Source organism: Wasmannia auropunctata, unplaced genomic scaffold (assembly GCF_000956235.1).
Source record: "Wasmannia auropunctata unplaced genomic scaffold, wasmannia.A_1.0 LD335985.1, whole genome shotgun sequence".
Taxonomy (NCBI): Eukaryota; Metazoa; Arthropoda; class Insecta; order Hymenoptera; family Formicidae; genus Wasmannia; species Wasmannia auropunctata.
In genome coordinates this window covers 861089-880354 of record NW_012026905.1, presented here as the reverse complement: position 1 = coordinate 880354, position 19266 = coordinate 861089, and the positions used below count along the sequence as shown (strand labels likewise).

At 37.8% G+C, this 19266-nt stretch overlaps 1 protein-coding gene across 1 annotated transcript in view; it reads left to right on the top strand.

The window, feature by feature from the left end:
- The window catches only part of LOC105454532 (dynein heavy chain 7, axonemal-like), a 43411-nt gene that overhangs the window by 2266 nt on the left and 21879 nt on the right, over positions 1-19266 (top strand). Inside the window, exons 4-24 of the mRNA XM_011697205.1 lie at positions 494-639; positions 723-876; positions 1221-1370; positions 2236-2472; positions 2853-2956; positions 3052-3321; positions 3693-3997; positions 4858-5212; positions 5503-5976; positions 6252-6632; positions 7042-7478; positions 7565-7680; positions 8104-8926; positions 9579-10141; positions 10793-10990; positions 11205-11336; positions 12013-12556; positions 13707-14218; positions 14460-14806; positions 15751-16137; positions 16858-17476. Coding sequence (XP_011695507.1) covers positions 494-639; positions 723-876; positions 1221-1370; positions 2236-2472; positions 2853-2956; positions 3052-3321; positions 3693-3997; positions 4858-5212; positions 5503-5976; positions 6252-6632; positions 7042-7478; positions 7565-7680; positions 8104-8926; positions 9579-10141; positions 10793-10990; positions 11205-11336; positions 12013-12556; positions 13707-14218; positions 14460-14806; positions 15751-16137; positions 16858-17476 — 7254 coding nt within the window. The remainder of the gene's footprint in view (positions 1-493; positions 640-722; positions 877-1220; positions 1371-2235; positions 2473-2852; positions 2957-3051; positions 3322-3692; positions 3998-4857; positions 5213-5502; positions 5977-6251; positions 6633-7041; positions 7479-7564; positions 7681-8103; positions 8927-9578; positions 10142-10792; positions 10991-11204; positions 11337-12012; positions 12557-13706; positions 14219-14459; positions 14807-15750; positions 16138-16857; positions 17477-19266) is intronic.

The window sequence follows — 19266 nt, the reverse complement described above, 5'->3', positions numbered from 1 at the left end:
CCCCCAAATATTAAAGCTTTGATATTTTGATATGAGATATTAAGGCTTAAATTGTTTAAAACATTAACATATAAATTTTAATTAGAATAGAGAAACTTTGCTTTTAGATATTCAAGTTTAAGCCTTAAGTTTAAGTTTAATATTTTAATATGAATATTGTATAAAGATGTAAATTAAAAAATTAGAATGAAAATTTTGGATTCGAGATATTTAAATTTAAGTCTGAATACTTCGACATGAAATATTAAGGCTTAAATTTGTAAAAAATATAACTTACAAAATCAGAATGAAACTTTGTCGATTTTATTTATTCAGTGGCGAGTTTTTTTTATTTCAACATACGATTTAATTATTGCAGCAACAAAAACATACTGAATGTCCAATAATTTATTTTATTTTATTGGCGCAATGCCTGTTTTATAAGCTGCGAAATGCAAAATGGAGATCGTAACTCTTGTCATCGACGATTTAATTTTTGTCGAACGCGTTGCAGCTGGACGCGATTCAGATGGACGAGCTGAGCGTCCAGCTGGACTCGCGGAAGCACGTGGAGGATTGTCGCAGAATTCTGCACGCCGAGCTGTATCTGATAAATCCATGTATGCGGATGACTCTGGAGCAGTGGGTCCGCGATTACAGGTATCGATCCAAATTACGAATAACGCCCGATTCGCGCTGTCGCTGCGGTGACCCGTTTTATCGAGAAACGTCAATTCTTTCAGTCAATTTCGGCTGATCAATTTGGAGCACGTCATCGCGCATGAGGAGAGCTGGGATCTGGCGAATTTTCACACACTAATCGCTCGTCAGATCGTCGCCAATCGGCGAATTCTGGTGAAAGCCTGGTACATCGGGATCCAAGAGATATTTCTCGTGGTAAAGCAAGAATAACTTTAATTAACGTCGCCTTAAAACATGAAAAAAAATCAGTTAAATTAGTGATTTATTTCGCTTGATTCTCACTTTTGAATTTTTTCCCCATTAATGGAAGCTTATATGGGCTTTCTTCTTATTTCTCTTATTTACCTGAGTATTTATCTACATTAATTTATAGCGCGTTCGACGGCTGAATTGGAATAAATATAACAGTTAATCCTCGGTTTTCTCTTTCTTTGTTTATTTGTTCCTTAATTTCGCTCATAATCTAACTAATAAATTCGTTTAAGAGCGACAAGTGTCCCACCGTGTTTCACCGATTCCTTATCCCGATTCCTTTGCAGAACAACAGGAAGAAGATGGTACCCAGCCCGCTGCGGCGCAGGCAGTTCAAGCGGTTCTTCGACTGCGCCAGCAAGCTGATGGAGTCGCAGCTTTTAAGTGTCTGCAAGCGTTCTCTGCGGGATTTCGTTAATTACGTCGTGAACGGCAAGGTGAACATACACACGCAATACACGTATATCTGTCCCATCCCGCGACCGATCGACGTGAAATCATTTCCAGACGAGAGGAAGCACACGCACACGCGTTCGGCGTTTCCTTCCTTCGCTTATCCGCTGTCGCGGCGCGCGCGTGTTATTGGAACGCTCCGAGACACAATTTCCATCAATTTCTGCTTATCAAAGGCTTTTCAAGGCTCGTCCGCTCGTTGAGCCTTGAGCCCCTATCGCGCGCGCGTAACCCAGATGTTACGACAGTCAACTGGAGGTTTAAAAATAAATAAACAATAAATGACGTACAGCTGACGAAAGCTCACAAGTCGTCTGTTCCGCATCCCTTGCGTGCCGATTGTGAGCGGATTAAAAAAAGTAATGACTTCTTTTTTCCTTAGAGTTTAAACTTTATTTAAAACTTTAACTAATTTTTAGAGAAATAGATAGATTTTTATTTTTGCTTTTATCTTAATTCTCATGTAGTCTTCGATTCAAAAAAATAATAGTTTTCCTTAGATTTTAAAACTTTAACTTCACTTTTATCTTATTTTTATAAATTAGATTATTGTGACAATTAATTTTTCTTAAAATTTCTACTTTTGCTTTTATCTCTATTTTCACGCTAAATTTTCGACTGACATTTATTTTGCAGATTAATAAGTGAATACTATTTAGAAAAATAAGTTTTTCTTAGCCATTTATATTTTAAACCTTCAACTTCATCTTTATCTGATTTTTGTAAAAGTAGATTATTACGACAATTAATTTTTCCTAGGATTTCAATGTTCACATCTTGATTTTCGTGAAAAATTTCCGACTGATGTCTCGACAGAATGTGTACCATTCCTTTTATGTTTCTTCACAGCCCGTAGCCTGCTACTTTAAGGTGAACATCGTCGTGATCTTCAAGGAGCTCGCTTTCGAGCCGTCCTTCGACAAATTCAAGGAATCGCTTTGCAACATTCTCGAGACGATATGCAACGCTGTGAGGAATTTTGAAAGATTGGAGACGCAGCTCTATCTCGATTGGGCAGGACCTCAAGAATTCCTTAAGGTTCCGCATCATAAAATATGGAGAGCCAAGCGGAGAACCGACTTCCTATTTTGAGACTTTTTATCGTAAAATATGAATTGCCAAATAAAATTATTTCTCCCCCATCTTTTAAGTCATTATTACATAACTATTTAGAATATAGACACTAATTTATATACTTTAAATCATTGTTTATAGATATACAATAAAAAGTATTATTTAAATATTAATGATAATCATTTAAATTTATACATAATAATTGCTACACACAATTATTATTTGCAGTAATAATTTAAAAGACCACCTTTTTATAAATTCATGATTCATTATGTGGCAATAAAATTATGTATGTATTCGTGGATTTTATTTTTTACATAATAATTTGTGAAGTTATAAAAGTACTCGTCTTTCAAACGATTATTGCAAACGGCTCTCTGTACGGTTTGCAGCCGCAGATATCGCAGCCCATCGTGGAGCAGCTCAAGGGACAGATAAATCGGTTGATCGATCGCGAGAGAATAATCCCGGAGCGGAAGATGGCAGAATTGAGAAGGTGCTTATCGATCCCATTGTCGCAGGCGCGGCTACGATAAACGACGCGACTCGATGACTTAATTCCGTTTCTTTTTTTTTTCTTCTTCTCTGCAGATACGCGCATCTCTACAACGGCGAAGAACTCGGCCGGACGGAGGCTTTCTTGCTGAACGAGAGGATGAAGCTGAGGGAGTACGAGACGCAGATCAAACACTATCACGATCTCGCCGGAGGAATACCGATCGAGATCGAGAGGACGGTTTTCGCGGGATTATTCGAAGTTTCTCACGCATTCTTCATCACGGCCGTGGTGGAGAACGTCGAGCATTTCAAAGGACTTCTAATTCACCGACTTATCGACCGATACCAGAACACGACAAAGAAGTGAATGTTAAATATTTTATATGCACTTAATAATAAGACTTTTAATTAAGCGTCATTGATTAAGAATCTTTGGTAATCCTTGTCTTTAACTTTTCTTTTAATTCGTTAGCTTTTAATTAACGGCAAATGTATACATAATAATTTGAATTTCGTACATAAGGTATTTTATATTCTATTTATTAACGCAACGATTATAATGACGAAACGTGCATAGAGTGTAATTTCTTTTTACATTTAGCGCATGGAATTAATTGCGGAGTAACTTCGGAGTTGTTTCGTGTAAAGTTAATTTGAGTTTCCCCGACCAATTCCCTATCTCGGAGAACGTTATATATGGAGTTCAATTCTCTCAAACTAAATCTGTATCACAGTGTCACAGCGGAATATGAAGCTATATCCGGACGAGCCCTCACCCCGCCTCCCAATACCGCGGCTCTGATGGAACTCATCAAGTTCATTCGAACTACCAATGACGTCACTCTAAAGAGCCTGGAGCTCAGACTGCTGGACGTGATCGAGCACATCGCGTTCCTGTCGGATTACTGGCTGTTAACGGAGAGCGAGATAAGTAACAACAGCGTGGCCTTCCAATGGTATCACAGAATGCCCCAGATCCTCGAGGACAACCGGATGATCGTCGAGAACAAGACGCGGGAGTACCAAGATGCGCTGAAAGGTACACTTCCATGATTACTCCGATTCCGGAGCAACAATCTCAATTAATTTACAATAAGTAATTAAGGCGGAAAGAGCCAAATCCGGGACTGATGTTGGTTGCCTAGTAATATTTTTAATTATATTTAAATTCAGTCAACGTAAAACTCGTCAACAAACGCGTTGATTACTGATTCGATACTTTAAGAACGCAATTATGAGCATTCTTAAAACAGAAATAATATCACATATTAAATTCGATGATGCTACAAGCATCCTAAAACGTATATATATGTCAAGAACTTATTGGCTTTAATTGTTTGAAATTCTTAATTTAATTTTCAAATAATTTTAAGTTTCGTAAAACAAGCTTAAAGTGACTAAAATGATCAATGGTTTAGGAAAGATGTAATGTACGATATTTTTTTATATATTTGGTATAAATTTTTATAAAAATAATTAATACCTTGATAATGCAAAGAAAATAAAATGGTAGAGGACTTTTCGATTCAGCTTAGCCCACTCTACCTGCCCACGAGCGCTTTACTATTGAGTACCGAACATCCTGTATATATACAATATATGTATAATATATAAAACTACTCCCAATAATTTAAACTGAGGCACGTAGAATTTTATACAGAAATAAATTAATTTCCTTCTAAAAATATCAATCACTTCTGTAAAAAGAATTGAATATTTGATTTTTTAAAAGTTGGATTGGTTAGATTTTTAATGATTAAAAATTGGACTCATTAAAAAACAATTTTTTTACATGCGTTTACATGATTCGCATTTGCGTTCTTCAATTAATTTTTAACGTTAATATTAAGCGCCATGATAAATATTTCGAAAGGCAAAGTTCGTTCTTTTTTTTTACAGTTCGATATCTGAGATTCGTGGAGGAATTGGACTCGTACGTGAAACAAGTGGAGGAGATGAAATATTGGGGCAACATCGAGGAGGTGTATCGGTACCAGCGCAGGGCGCAAGCTTTGGAGAACCGGCTGATCACGGCGATGGACAAGATCGAAAAGTTCAACGAGGAGGAGGCCTCCTTCAACTGGGAGATCACGCAGTATCCGCTGCGCAAACAGATTGCCGATCGTTTGCAACCCTTCAAGAAGCTCTTCGACTGCATCTGCGAGTACTTGACCAAATACGACTTGTGGATAAACAGCACGATTGGCACCCACAACCCCGAGGAGATCGACAACGATGTAGCAACGTATTACAGGTCAATAATCGGATCTAAAAAATTATAACAAAATGGAAGATAAAATTTGTTGCAATAAAAATTTCAAGTCTTAAGAAATCTTGGCAAAAAATAAAAGATAAAGATGAGAATTATTAAAAAATTCTACAGTAATAATATCTATCCCTTTTTTCATAATTGATTATAATTAATTAGCTAAAATTAATTTAATTTTGATACACAAAACTGTTTAACAATAATGTTATTTATATTACTATTACACTGCACTTGTATCGCTTTGGTTTTTTGACGGTATGTAAAATCGTATTCAGGACGATCTACAAGCTAGAGAAAGGGTTCCAGGAGCCGGCCGTGCGTGACCTGGCGGCCGCGGTTCGCGAGAGGATCGAGGAGTTTAAGGAGCGGATGCCGGCGGTGATGACCCTGGGCAATCCCGGGCTGAAGACGCGGCACTGGGAACTGATCTCGGCGATCACGGGCGTTCCCATCAAGTACGACCCCGATCTGACGCTGGGCAAGGTCCTGGGTATGGGTCTGGAGGCCTACATCGCGCAATTCGAGGGCATCTCGGAGGCCGCCACGAAAGAGGACACTCTGGAGAAGGGCATGGACAAGATGCAGCGAGACTGGACCGACCTGATTTTTACGGTGAATCCTTACAAGGACACCGGCACCTACGTCATTGCCAGCGTCGACGAGATACAACTCCTGCTGGATGATCACATCACGAAGACGGTGACTATCAAGAACTCACCCTACATCAAGCCCTTTGAGGCTAGAATACTGTAAGAATTAATTGCGATTCTAATATGTTGAAAATAATGAATTAATGTTTCCGAGGGTCTTGAATCCAATTTTATTTTAATATATATTTATATTACACGTATATATCGGTGTCATGTTATACTTCTAAAAATATTGTAAGTTATATTTTTTATTATTACGTTATAATTGATGAAATTATTAATTTTATTTTATTAGTTCCATATTTGTAACATTTGTGATATGTGTATAATGAAAATCATTTAATATTTTGTTACGTGATACTTTTTAACTTCAGCAAATGGGAGAAGACGTTGCGCTTGCTGGAGGATATTCTGGACCAGTGGCTGAAGGTGCAGGGCACGTGGATGTACTTGGAGCCAATCTTCACCTCGCCGGATATCCAGCAGCAGATGCCGGAAGAAGGGCGAAAGTTCGCGCAGGTCGACAAGATATGGCGGGACATCATGAAGAACGTCCACAGCGAGCCGCTCGTTCTCGCAATCGTCGAGATCGAGAAGATGCTGGAGCGGCTGAAGAAGAGCTACGGGCTGTTGGAGCTAATTCAAAAAGGTCTGAACGAATACCTGGAGAAGAAGAGGCTCTTCTTCCCCAGATTCTTCTTCCTCTCCAACGACGAACTGCTCGAGATTCTCTCCGAGACGAAGGATCCCACGCGGTAAGTCGTTTATAATTAAATTATAAATATAAGTTAAGAAATATCAAGTGAAGTGAATATAACAATAACAATTAACAAGTCAATTTTAGTTTCTAATTTTATTTCTAATTTTATATAAAATTTGTAATAATTTTAATTTTGTACAGTTTGGTATAATTATATTTATTCATGTTTATTAATTTCTATTTTAGATACCTACGTCTTAATTTGTATTAATTTTATTAATTTTAATTTTTGCTAACAAAAGAAATAAAATAGACTAGCTTTTCTACTTGATATTTTTCTGAGAAAAAATACAATCACAATTTAAATGAATTGTTTATAAACAACTTTATTTTATGATGTCTAATTTAGACGACTTCGCGGATAAGATTATTTCTTTCTGTTATCGAATGATGTTGTTCTTCAGCGTGCAGCCGCATCTGAAGAAATGCTTCGAAGGCATAGCTCGACTGAAGTTCAACGTAGACCTCGAGGTGCTGGCGATGCGATCCACGGAAGGCGAAGAGGTCGCTATTCTGGAGGTTATATCCACTGCCATGGCCCGAGGGCAAGTCGAGAAGTGGTTAGCCGAGCTCGAGGCGGAGATGCGGAAGAGCGTGCGTCACATGGTGTATCAAGCGATACTGGCGTATCACCTCAAGGTGAGGACGGCCTGGGTCCTCGAGTGGCCCGGTCAGACCATTCTCTGCGTGGGCCAGACGTACTGGACGCAACAAGTCGAGGAGGCGATGCTGAAGGGAGTGGCCGGTTTGGAGAAATACTTGGACCAGTGCCAGAAGGAGTTGAACGACATCATTCTGCTGATCAGGGGAACCCTCTCAAAGCAGAATCGCATTACCTTGGGTATGTAAATCTTTACATTTTTTAGAGTATCTTTTAGTAATGTGTTTCGTATTAATTGGAAGTTCTTAAATGTTTGTCTCTTTCAGAGGCGCTCGTTACTATAGACGTTCACAGCAAGGATGTTCTCGCGGAACTGTACAAGGAGCAAGTTGTAAAAAATACCGACTTCAAATGGCTATGCCAGCTTAGATACTACTGGCTGGTGCGTTTATTTAATTAATATTTAAATTACATATTTAAATCACATTTGTTAATTATATTTGTTAAATTACGTACGTTGCAAAATTTTAGTTTCAAGAATACGCAACTCTAATGTGTTTTCAACTATTTCTTATGTAATGTAGAGAAATTTACTTTTTTCTGAAAATTTGAAAAAAAAATCTAACATAATCCTTCTGCTAAAATACTTAATTTTAACTTTTTAAATTCATAATTTACTAAATCAATTAAATTTATTACAAATGCAAAAAATTACACATTAGCGTTTACAATTACAATTATATTTATATAACTCATATCAGTAGCTTGGCCAATTGATATGTTATATTTATTTTATATCTTTAATTTTTTACGTTTTACTTCCAATCCTGCATTATCCTATGATTATTTCGTTTCATTCGAGCAGGAGGACAATATGTGGGCGTACATGATCAATTCATACATACGCTACGGCTGCGAGTACCTCGGTAACACGTCTCGCCTGGTGATCACTCCGCTGACAGATCGATGCTACCGCACTCTCTTCGGCGCCCTGAGCCTTCACCTGGGCGGTGCGCCCGAGGGACCGGCCGGCACCGGCAAGACAGAGACCACGAAGGACCTGGCGAAGGCGGTCGCCAAGCAGTGCGTGGTCTTCAACTGCTCCGAGGGCCTCGACTACATCGCGCTGGGCAAGTTCTTCAAGGGTCTGGCCTCGTGCGGCGCCTGGTCCTGCTTCGACGAGTTCAATCGGATCGACTTGGAGGTACTGTCGGTCATCGCGCAGCAGATCCTGACGATCCAGTGCGCGATTAACGCCGGCGCCGAGAAGATGATCTTCGAGGGCACGGAGATCTTCCTCGACCCCACCTGCGCCATATTCATCACCATGAATCCGGGCTACGCCGGCAGGACCGAACTGCCGGACAATCTTAAGGCCCTCTTCCGCCCGGTGGCGATGATGGTGCCCGATTATGCTCTTATCGCGGAGAACACCTTATACTCCTACGGCTTCTACAACGGTAGACCGTTGGCCGTGAAGATCGTCACCGCTTACAAGCTCTGCTCGGAGCAGCTCAGCAGTCAGCATCACTACGATTACGGCATGAGGGCGGTTAAATCCGTGCTGATCGCCGCCGGTAATCTGAAGCTTCGCTATCCCGATGAGTCCGAGGACATCTTGATGCTGAGGAGTATTCTGGACGTTAATCAGCCGAAATTCCTGGTCCACGATCTGCCGCTCTTTGAAGGTATGTTTTTTTCTTTTTTCAAGAAAAATTATTTCTCCGATTGTTTGACTCGCTCTTCGTAAATTTTTTACTGAAATATACATCATTCAGAAAATAAAACACATAAAAATCTTACTACAAAAATTAAATTACTAAATTAATTTCAAAATATAGGAAATATCAAAATCAAATTATAAACTTTTTCAAAAATTTGGAGAGAATTCTTCTTAACTTTGATTCTCTAGAGTCACGTTTGATTTTGTATAAACGAAATTTATTTTTAGTATTATTAATATTTAACTATTATTACTTTTACAATTTAAATATACTTGAAAGCACTATATTTAAAAAAAAGAGGTAAACGAAGAAAATTAATCAATTAATTTTATCATTCCTATATTGTAATAAAAAATCATAATTGTCTTTTCCGAAACGGCTGGAGCAAAAAAATTCGGGATTTGCGTGATTAATTTAGCGACTAAATAGGAGGTAATTTCTGCGCAAGTCCCATTTGATTGCGCTGAAGAGACTGCGAGAATTTTAATCTCAAAGCTAGCGCAGCCATTCTAGCAAATTTTAGAATACGTGTGTTATATACTTGATGAAAAGTTACAAAACAATTTTTGATTGCTTAGATTAATTTTAAAATCCAATGTATTTCTTCTGACGGCAGGGATAGCCTCGGATCTGTTTCCCGGCGTCGTACTGCCGACGCCGGATTACACGCACATCAATGCGTGCACGCGGGACGCGTGCACCGCGGCGAATTTGCAGTGCACGGATCACTTTTTGGAGAAGATCCAGCAGATCTACGAGATGATGATCGTGCGCCATGGCTTTATGATCGTCGGGCCGCCGTTCGGCGGTAAGACCTCGGCCTACCGAATGCTGGCCGACTGCCTCGGCTTCTTAGAGGATAGGCAGCTGATGGATGAACATCGCGTGGAGATCACCGTCATCAATCCCAAGGCCATCACGATGGGCCAGCTGTATGGCCAATTCGATCCGGCGTCGCACGAGTGGAGCGACGGGGTGCTGGCGGTGTCCTACCGCGCTTTCGCCGCTTCTGTTAATCTGAATAGGAAGTGGCTGATCTTCGACGGCCCGGTGGACGCGATTTGGATCGAGAATATGAACACGGTGCTGGACGACAATAAGAAGCTCTGCCTCACGTCCGGAGAGATTATCCAGCTCGCGCCGACGACCAACCTGATTTTCGAGCCCATGGATCTGGAGGTATAATTCGTGATTAAATCATTTCGATTCAACATTTGATCAATGTTCGTTTGTGGGAAATAATTATCTTATCACTGTGAAATTTGGTGTAGGTAAAAAATACGTTATAAAAAATAAGACAAAAAGCTGAATTTCGTCGTTTGAAATTTTCGACTATCGGAAAGTTTAAAAAATGCATTATTAATTTGAATTTATGTAAATGTAATTTGTGTAAAGTATTGGTACCTAGAAAAGAAATAAAAATTAAAAATGTTACATTCAGAATGAAAAAAACCTCAAAATTAAAAAATAGATATTTAAAAATAGATATTTATTATATAAAAGTATATATTTAAGATTTCAAATTTAGCATGAATTTAGGAATTAGAGCTTAAAAATTATAACTTAACACAGGATTTGAAATTTATAACACAATTAATATTAAAATTAGAATTACATTTTTAAATTACATTTAAAAAATTAAAAATTGATGGATACAGTATAAAAATGATTCAATATGTTATCTCTTTTCATTATTTCTGCAAACTTTTAAAGCATTGTATCGCGTCCGTATGATTTTTCTAATTGTGCTCGTGACATTTATCAGTAATAAGATAAAAATCTGAAATAAATACGTTTTCAAATACTTAAGTGGAATATCATGCTTATTAGGTTGCGTCCCCTGCCACAGTATCACGGTGTGGCATGATCTACATGGAGCCGGTGAGTCTGGGCTGGACTCCACTTTTGATCTCGTGGCTGAACACATTACCGCCCAGGTTCACCGAGGACATTAAGAGCCATTTGAAGGACATGTACCTGCGCTTCTGTCCGCCTCTGTTGCATCTGATTCGCCGTTGCGGTGCAAAGGTAGGTCACTAAAAAGGAAATTGCTCTTTCCCCCGAAATTTAAAACATTCAGATTCTTAACCCAACGCACGATTGCCTTTCTGGATTTACTTCTGTCTAGAGAATATGTATATTGTTGGCAAAAGAATAAACAAATAAACTTCGCGTATTATACGCGGAAACTTTTCTCGTTTCCATTGGAAATTACAAATTCTCACGGTCTCTCCGCCCGCAGGAAATGATAACGATGCCGGATGCTAATCTAACACGCTCGGTTATGTACCTGTACGACTGCTTCCTGGACGATTTTCGCAACGAGAAATATGTGAGCGCGCTCTCCGACTTGGACATGAGAGCGCAAGTTGAAGTGAGTTTAAATTATACTACATACATAAATTGCGAAATTAACGGGTATCCTTTATAATTTTAGTTATACAGTTATTTCAATTTTTAATTGGCAGAAAAATTCTGATTAAAAACGCATTTCTCGAAGAAATGCAGTTTGCTACTTTTTATTCATTTTATCGGCAATAACGATTTAAACATGAAAAAAATAACAGGTATAATTATTCTTAATTTATACACTTATTTCAATTCTGTTTAAATTTAAATTGACAGAAAAAAAGTTTTGATTAAAAATACATTTTTTTGAAGAAATGAATTTTGCTACTTTTTATTTATTTTATCAATAATAATGGTTTAAACACAAAGACACTAAACAAATATTAATTTTAATTTATTGACTATTATAATCCTGATTTAAAACCGGTTATTAACCGTACTTTTATTATCAAATTAATTATGAGATTAATTACATCAAAATAATTATAATTCAATTAATTGTATAATTGTAATTACAGAATTACAACCGCATAATTATATAATTATATAATTATACAATTCTATAATTACATTAAACTAATAATCGCAGTATTTTAAAATTTAATGTTTGTTAATTATACATACATTGGATCTCTCAATATCTCAATTATTTTCATAAATGACTTTAATGAAGAAATATTTAGGAGTTATTCTTCGCATAGGGCTGCTTCTTTTTCTCGTGCATCTGGGCGATGGGCGTCACGCTGATGGTCAATTACCGTGAGTGGTTTGACATGCTCTTCAGGGCATTGGCGGAACGCGAATTTCCGTCGGAAGTGTGCCAACGCTTTGGCATATCGCCGGAAATCGGCGATCCGGAGAAACCTTACATAGTCCCTCTACCGTCCAATGGTTCGGTCTTCGACTACAAGTACGTCAAGGAAGGTAAGGGCAGGTGGGAACTCTGGCTGGAGGATCTGAAGGACGTCCCGCCGATCCCCAAAGACATGCCGGTGAACCAGATCATCGTCAGCACGGTGGAGACCGTCCGATACTTCCATCTCTTCAGGTATCTCGTTTGCCATCACAAGCCGGTTCTTTTGGTCGGACCGACAGGCACCGGAAAATCCGTCTACATCATGGAGTTCCTGCTGAAGAAGAACAATCCGGAGATCTTCAAGCCGCTCTTTGTAATATTCTCGGCGCAGACCACTGCCAATCAGACGCAGGATATCATCATGAGCAAGCTGGACCGAAGGAGGAAAGGTATGTATCATCAATTTAATAGATTAATTTCATTGAACTAATTTTTACTAGTTATTATATTTTAATACACTAATTTTATTACTATTGAAATTATTTTAGTAAAAGAATGCGCGAAACAACAGGATTATCAATTAAAAATATTGATCTTGACACTTTCCAAATTGTTATTTGCAGATGATAATATTTCATTTAAATGTATACAATGTATAAATAAGACAAACATTATTAACGCTAAAAAAATGACTATAAGGTTTCAGTTTCTTCAGTAAAATTAAACCTTACCATTTCGGACCATTAAGTTTTTGTAGAAGATAGACATAAATCCACTTTCTAAAAAGCATTTTAAAGTATGAGATTAAAATCTTGTTAATTTTTTTTCATCGCACAAAAAGGAAAGTTATTTTTAACTTTGCTCAAGGGCATTTTAAGAGAGACTTTAAGCTTTTAAAAGATCTTGGACGAAGTTGAAAACAATTTTTTTCTCCTTGCGCGTGATCTCGAAGTTAAAGCTTTATCGTCGAGTTTGCATGATCAACTTAACAATACCGCTTGAGGCATCGTCAAGAAAAAAAAGATTTTAAAAGTAGAGAAGACTTTAGGCAAAATACTATTTTGAAAATATTTTTACAATTATCGTAATGCATCGTTAATTCTACTAGGCCATTAAGCCTTGTAGATTCTGGAAAAAATTTTCTGAAAAAATTGTCATGCTCTCCTTTATGATCTACTCAAAATTATCGTCAAGTTGCTTTTATAATTTTGTTATTTTTATCGTAATTCGAAATGCAATCACTTGAAGTATTATAAAAAAAGAACTTTGAGACAAGTTCTGTAGACAAAGAAGACTTCAGACAAAATATCATTTTGAAAATAGCTTTTATATTAATCGTTAGTTTATATTAATAGTTTTTATATTAAGTTATACTCGTAATTTCATCATCTTCGCCATTGATTCGAAATATATATTCCCAGTTTTGTCGAGAGACACATTTATCTTTAATTTTATCTTCAATTGTTATTATCATTATCATTATCGAGAGACACATTTATCTTTAATTTTATCTTCAATTGTTATTATCATCATTATCATCGTCATAATCAATATAATTATTACTATCATCATCATTATCCAATAATTATTTCTGATAAGGTCTATTTGGCGCGCCGCCTGGTCAGCACTGGGTGGTCTTCGTGGACGACGTGTCGATGCCGCAGAAAGAAGAATACGGCGCGCAGCCTCCTATCGAGCTTCTGCGTCAATGGCTCGACCATTGGACCTGGTACGACTGGAAGGAAGTGGTGCCGATCAAGCTCGTGGACATTCAACTGATGTGCGCGATGGGTCCGCCAGCTGGCGGACGTGACGTCACGCCGCGGTTCAAACGGCACTTTGTCACCCTGGCGATCTCCGAGTTCGATGACGACGTCCTGGTCACCATATTCGGCAGGATCACCACCTGGCATTTTACCACCCGTGGCTTCCCGGAATTCTTCGATCCGTGCATCGATCAGATAGTCCATGCTACTCTGGACGTGTACAAGGAGACCAGGAGAAATCTGCTGCCGACCCCCGCGAAGTCGCATTATCTGTTCAATCTGCGCGACTTCTCGCGGGTCATTCAGGGCGTGCTGCTCTCCACCCCTGAGGCCATCATTGATCTGGTACAGTGTCGATTATATTAGAATGAAAATTATACAAAGTAAAGTTAAATAAATTTTCTAACTCGTTTTTTATTTCAAGAAAGAAAGCGATTTATACTTTTGCTTCTATATCTTCTTTCTTAAAGAATTCCGATTATCTTTAAAAAAAAATATATATATATATATATCAGACTATCACACATTATCTTCATGGAAAGTTACATAAAAAAATTAAATGATTTTTGTCTAATAAATTTTTAAGGTAAGCATGAAGCGTTTATGGGTCCACGAGGTGCTCCGAGTTTACGGGGATCGGTTGGTCGACGAGGCCGATAGCAGATGGCTGGTGGAGCAGATCCGGAAGACCATAAAGGAGCACATGGACGACGACATGGACAGCCTTTTTCAGGATCTACAGGATGAGCCTGGAGTAGAATTAACGGAGGTGCATCTGCGAAATCTCATCTTCTGCGACTTCTATGACCCGATCGCCGAACAGAAATTGTACGCAGAGGTTCAAGACTGGGACGAGCTCGCCGAAGCGGTGGAGGAGTATCTCACCGAGTACAACGATATCTCGAAGACGCCAATGGACCTTGTGCTCTTCAGGTATATTTTCAATCGATCCGAAAAGAAATCAAGGCGATGCTGAAACGACGGCCGAACTCCACGGCGTTACTGTTTTACCTACGATTTGTGCATTTATATGTGTGTGCGATATTGATGTGATAGTGTGTACATGTTATGTCATGTTGATTTATTGCTACATCAATGTTGAACTCATACAGGTACAATGATATTTCTATTTAGATTCATCTTTTTTTTATACTAAAGCATCTACGCTCATTAGAAAAGCATAATATTATTCTTTCATCCTGACCGTGAGAACCAAGCTTGTTTTATATGTACAAAGTTTAAAATGTTTATACGCAGCACGTGTCACGAGTTGACTGCAGAAGCCGATAATTTTCTAATCTTTTTTCGTTTTTTTTATGTGTAAAATTGTTGCCGTTGCAGTCCGTTATAAGTCTCTATACTTTAATTTTGAAAAAGAATTTATAATTCTGTGCAACCAATAAAAAAATTGATGAATCTGAAAATAATTGCGTTTAATTTTATCTTCAGTGTTGCTTTAATTGTCGTAAAACAGCGATGCCGTGGAGTTAGACCGTCGCGGTCGGGACCTTAATCGCGTTGAATTAGCATTGCAAAAATTATACTATGTAAATTATATGCAAACAGAGATCTATTCTTCTTCAAATTTATAAAAAATATTATCAATACTTGAAGATTACATCAATTACTGTCGAGAAAACTTAAGAAGTAAAATAAAAATTGATATTGACAGTACGTTTTCAACTTTTTTCTAGGTCTATTAATCGTAAATCAATGAGATTTAATTTTTTTAAAGCTTTGTAAGCAATTGGATATCAATTTAAAACCTTTTCTGCTCTTCTTTTTATTATGGATCTTTGAATGTGAAGATCTCAAGGTGGATTTTGTTAGATTAAACGGTTGGACGAATTAATTTAACGAATCAACTTGTCTTTTAGATTCGCAATAGAGCATCTCTCGAAGATCTGCCGGGTGATGATGCAGCCGCGCAGCCACGCTCTTCTGGTCGGCATGGGCGGCTCCGGTCGGCAATCCCTGACAAAGTTGGCGGCACACATATCCGACTATGAGCTCTTCCAGGTGCAGATATCCCAGCAGTACGGCATGTACGAGTGGCACGAGGACCTGAAGAACATCCTGCGGAAGAGCGCCGCGAGCGACTTGCACACAGTTTTTCTCTTCATGGACACGCAGATCAAGGAGGAGACCTTCCTCGAGGACATCAGCAACCTCCTCAATTCCGGCGAGGTGCCCAATCTCTTCGCGGCAGACGAGAAGTCCGAGATCTGCGAGAAAATGCGGATCATCGATCGGCAGAGGGACAGGTTTATATCTCCCACAAATAGAATATTTCATTGAAATTGAATAATTAAATTTTTGATTAATCAGCGATAATATTAATTTATTGCGGACTGCGTCTTTACGTGACGCAGTCCGTATATTTATTAAATCTCTATAATAAAGGATGGAATTGTTTGATTAATTAATAATTATGCTGCTGCTCTTCGTAAAGTAATAAAAATACAGAAAATGCCGTTGAATCTTTTAATTCTGATTCTTGTAATTATTTTTCACATCAATTTCTCAAATATTCGCTTCATGTAAACTGATATTTATTTCAAATGGATTTAATTTATTATCGATAAATGTTAGCATTAATTAAAAGATTAAAGTTATATCAAGAGAGATTTCTATGTATATGGTACAAATAAATTTTTTTATGTTAAAAAAATTCTCCTATTAATTAAGAACGCTTTTAATGAAACTAATTAATAAACTCGGAAGATTGAATATTAAAATTTAAACAGAAGAAATTATAATATTACATGCACTAAATTTCAAAAAAATTGATGATATTAAAAATCAAAAAGTTATATAGTATTACAAAAAATAAAAAAAAGTACGCTAAATACATGCGATATGAGAAGCATTCAAAATTGTGACAGAAAGATGGAAGCAAAATAACTAATAAATTCAGTTTTAATTAAAATAATTAAAATAATAATTAATAAAGATCGATATTAATTTTTTTGAATCGCGTTTAGGTCGGTGCAGACGGACGGCAGCCCGGTTGCGCTCTTCAACTTCTTCGTGCAGACGGTGCGCGAGCACCTGCACGTGGTGGTGACGATGTCGCCGATCGGCGCCAGCTTCCGCATCCGAATCCGCAAGTTTCCCGCGTTGGTGAACTGTTGCACCATCGACTGGCTGCAACCCTGGCCCGAGGACGCCCTGCTCGCGGTCGCCACGCAATTTTTGGGCGAGATCAGCATGCCGAGCGACGAGCGTCACGCCTGCATCGCGATGTGTCAGTACTTCCACACGTCCACGCAGGAACTGACGCGGGACTTCCTGAGACGGCTGAATCGTCACAATTACGTCACGCCGACGTCCTACCTGGAGCTCATCAACACGTTCAAGGATCTACTGGACCGGAAACGGAAGGAGGTACTGCAGGGTAAGAAGAGATACGAGGGTGGCCTCGACAGGCTGGACAGCACTCGGAAAGAGGTCAGCAGAATGCAGCAGGTCCTGGTGGCTCTTCAGCCGAAGCTGCTGGTGACCGCGAAGGAAGTGGAGGCCATGTTCCTGGACGTGCAGCGACAGAGCGAGGAAGCAAGTGAGATCGAGCAGGTTGTTAAAAAGGACGAGGAGGCCGCCATGGTAAGTACAGATTTTATAAATTGCAATACAGATATATCCCAGCAAACACAGACGTATGCCATAGTAAAACGAAATTTAGGTAATATAACGTGTTTGATACGCGTAACGTGGATATTATATAACGTTTGCTGTTCTTTCATTTATTAAATATTACATTTATATGTTCTTTCATTTATTGAACATTACATTTATATGGCATAATAATAACATGTAAAATGTTATATAATTGTTATACAGGATGTCCCGTCACTACCGCATTATCTCTTAAGAATGTGTTCTTGAGATAATTTGGAGAAAAATCCTAATACGATAATTTGGACAAAAATTCTAATACGAAAATGTTGAGGCTACAATAGTTTTTAAATTAGTAGCGGTTAAAATTCTCGAATCACAGAGCTGACATTTCGCATGCTCAGACATGTCGATATAACAAGTGTCGATATGACGAAAATGAATATGATTATGAATTTATTTTGACAGCTCGTAATATTTTATATGTTTCTATATTAATTATACATACGTTATGTACAAATAGATTCGGTATAGAAGCAGAAACGATTTCTTAATAAAAATATCATTACATATTTGTATGATAATCTCGATGTTGTTGAGAAGGCCCGCGTGATAATACCTTTATCACTTGTCACATCAACATGCCTGAGCGCGCGAAATGTCAGATCTGTGCAGATTTGAGAACTTTAATCGCTACTAATTTAAAAACTATTATAGCCTCAACATTTTTGTATTAGGATTTTCGTCTTCAAATTATCTCAAGAATACGTTTTTAAGAGATAATGCGGACGATTATATACAGAGACCCTGTATATAATAACTTAAATATTATATTTAATAATTGCGAGCGTGGTGTAACAGACAACGTACTGGTCTGTTATGTTAGAGGTTCGATTTCCGGCAGAACCAACAAATTTTCATACGCTTGCGTCTCCTCTCCGGAGGTCTGGCAAACCACCGAGAGTATCTTTTGCCTCGAAAACCTTTCTCAAAAATAATTACCGTTCGGAATCGGCTTTAACTGTATAGATCCACATGCCTGTGTACAATCAGCGTATGTATATCACAGGCATGTGAAGAGATTGCTAGAGCTCAATTTGAGCTGTAGCGCTATTGGAATGAATGATTATAATAAATTATATAATAATTATGTGAATACATTTTGGCGTATATGACTCCAAGGAATATTAATTTCATAAATTAATTTTTACAAAGAACTAAACAAAAGTGACAAATGTATGTCAAGATCAAAGCTATTAAATGCTTCTAAAGTTTTACTCTAAATATTATAAAGCAGTTTTATAATATATTATATTATATTAATACATTTTGGCATCTATATAACTTTCAGGAATATCAGGTTCCTGAATTAATTTTGAACAGAAATAAACGTAATTGTTATAAAAAGGAAGTGAGCTAAAGAGCTACGTTGATGTGTACGATTATAATAATATATTCTACATAAACTAATTCTAATACATAGATCATCTTCAGTGTTACAATATTAAGAGATAAAATTTCACATTTGGTTACATACATCAACTTACATTAGTTACTTCTTCGTAAGTCTTGACGCTAAGGAGTATTATCGCTGTTTGCTTACATTTCGCTATTGTTAATCGGTTGTTTCTTTGTATTACGCCTCATCTCAGTCTCCGTTGAGGACACTCAGCGTCAATAGCGAAATGTCAGCAAACAGCAGTAACATTTCATAGCCTCCTTTGAAGAAGTAATTAATGCGAGCTGACGTACGTAACCAAATAAAAAATTTTATCTCT